This window comes from Schistocerca piceifrons, chromosome 9 (genome assembly GCF_021461385.2).
Source record: "Schistocerca piceifrons isolate TAMUIC-IGC-003096 chromosome 9, iqSchPice1.1, whole genome shotgun sequence".
NCBI classification, from domain to species: Eukaryota; Metazoa; Arthropoda; class Insecta; order Orthoptera; family Acrididae; genus Schistocerca; species Schistocerca piceifrons.
In genome coordinates this window covers 98550000-98552077 of record NC_060146.1, presented here as the reverse complement: position 1 = coordinate 98552077, position 2078 = coordinate 98550000, and the positions used below count along the sequence as shown (strand labels likewise).

The 2078-nt window shown below is 35.5% G+C and overlaps 1 protein-coding gene across 1 annotated transcript; it reads right to left on the bottom strand.

Annotated features, from left to right (window-relative positions):
* Positions 1-730: 730 nt before the first annotated feature.
* Positions 731-1287, bottom strand: LOC124716729. The gene is made up of 3 exons (XM_047243273.1): positions 1122-1287; positions 854-1063; positions 731-735 (listed from the first exon to the last, which is right to left on the bottom strand). Exons 1-3 carry the CDS (start codon positions 1285-1287, stop codon positions 731-733), a joined length of 381 nt encoding a protein of 126 aa, XP_047099229.1.
* Positions 1288-2078: the final 791 nt, after the last annotated feature.

Sequence of the window (2078 nt, the reverse complement as noted above, 5' to 3'; positions counted from 1 at the left end):
TGTCTCCAAAATTTGACCGTTTCCCTTTTCATGAAGGCATTGGTGCAGTAGCCAGGAATGTACAGTTTTGGCCAAAACTACAATTTTAGTACCACTACATTGTTGGAAAATCGCTCCATCACACAATGCAAGATTGAGACCTCTCCGTGTATCCAATTCAGGGTAGCACAGGGAATGGAGTTTTCGACACTGGGTCTTTGGGGCAAGAACCAGACATGTCAATAGCTTGCACTGTCACTGCAACAAACAGTAGCCATTCTGGCATGTGAAATACATCCAAGGAGTTCTCTGTGGTTGATGTTACACAAGATGTAGTTTTACACTTCTCGTCTCCCTCAAAACTGCTGTATCAGCTTAACACTAAGATGGCTGAAAACGAGAAGTTTACTTCTCCAAAATAAAGATTCTGTAAGTACTCCATTGCAAATAAGCTTCTAGTTTGCTGTAGTGCTTCAATATGACAACCTGTCTATTTTATTTATTTATTATCATCCCAATGATCACATTTGTGATATAGGATTTGTCAGGGTACATTTTAACAACTATCTAACATCTTTACAAAATTTTTATCCGTGCTGAATTCATATGAATCCATCTTATGTTTAATACAATATACAACTAATAAGTGTTTTTATAACATAATTTCTTATGTGCTTGACAGACATATTCACTAATGTAATTTCATTTTTACAGTTATTATAGTCTTATACAGTTGCACAGAGATATTCACTTATGCTGTAATAACATTTGCAAGCATGTGGTTCTTTATAACAGTTTTAAATTTATCCTCATTTTCCAGCTCTTTGATATGGCTTGGTAGTGCATTAAAAAGTTTGATGCCTTGATTACATACATGTTTCTGACTTCGGGTCCTTGTTACAGCTTGACAGATCTAGATTTATCCCAACTACACTTTTTCCCTCTTCCAGTTTAGTGATTATTTCTTTTGTGTATTCCAGTACAACTGTTTCGGTACTTCTTCCAACTTGAAATCCATGCTGATTACTGTTTATCGGAATGTGGATATTAAGATAATGTGTGACATTATATTTCATTAGTATATCTAAAACCTCAAGAGAAAGTTGGGAGAAGTGAGACAGGTCTGTAGTTTTCTATTTTACGCTTATTGCCCTTTTTCAACAGGGGAACGACTTTAGAAATTTTCAGTTTCTCTGGAAACACGCCTTCAGCCATTGACAAGTTTGCTACGTGCACCAATGGTTTCACTATTTGATTAGCTATTTTCTTTACTAGTATTACTGGCACCTCATCTACTCCAGCTGACATCTAGGACTTTAGACTTTTAACCACTTTTAAAACTTTCATTTGTTGGAACTGCCATCATGCTGCTGGTTGCCTTGGGTGCTTCCATCTTAATCTGCTCCCCAAAATTCCTGCTTAATGTCTGGGGTACATTTAAAAAGTAATTTATATAATTAGGCATGGCATATTTATCTACCATTTTATTCTCCTCATCTTTTAGAATAATTTCCTTGTCTTTGATAGGCACCCTAGTTTCTTTTCTCACAATTTCCCACGGTGTTTTAGTTTCATTCCTGGACTGTTTTATGCCCATATCATTACTTAGCAACTTTGCATTGGCAATTACTCTGTGGTATATTTTCCTTTACCTTTTAACGTATTCTATAAAATCAGTATCTGTACACTCCCTCAACTCTGAATTCAGTTTTTTCATGTTTTCACATGATTTCTTAATGCCAAGAGGCATCCAAGAACTTGACTTTGTGTGTCCAGTAGACTTGATTCTGGTCAGTTTCTTGGGAAAACACATCTCAAAGTTCATCATATAAATCAATGCAAATACACTATATGCCTCATCTGTACTTGTTTGTTTCATAACATCTAACCAATTTTCATTTTGTAAGATACTTCTTAACTGATAACAGCTGTCCACAGAGAAGTTTCTTTTGTAAATATTATTTACACCTTGATCTTCCTTTGACCTTAAAGGGATTTCAATGGTGAGAGCATTGTGGTCAGACAATCCTTAACCTATGTTTGTTACCTCTATGTCAGTTGCTGACATATTTGAGAAAATGTTATCTATGAGGCTATTG

What these genes read in the sequence shown, in the direction of transcription:
- LOC124716729 (XM_047243273.1), bottom strand. Translation starts at nt 1,287, where the DNA reads ATGTCAGCTGGAGTAGATGAGGTGCCAGTAATACTAGTAAAGAAAATA. An exon ending in GTTGAAAAAGGGCAATAAGC is followed by an intron (nt 1,064 to 1,121) that starts GTAAAATAGAAA and finishes TTGAGGTTTTAG; the next exon opens with ATATACTAATGAAATATAAT.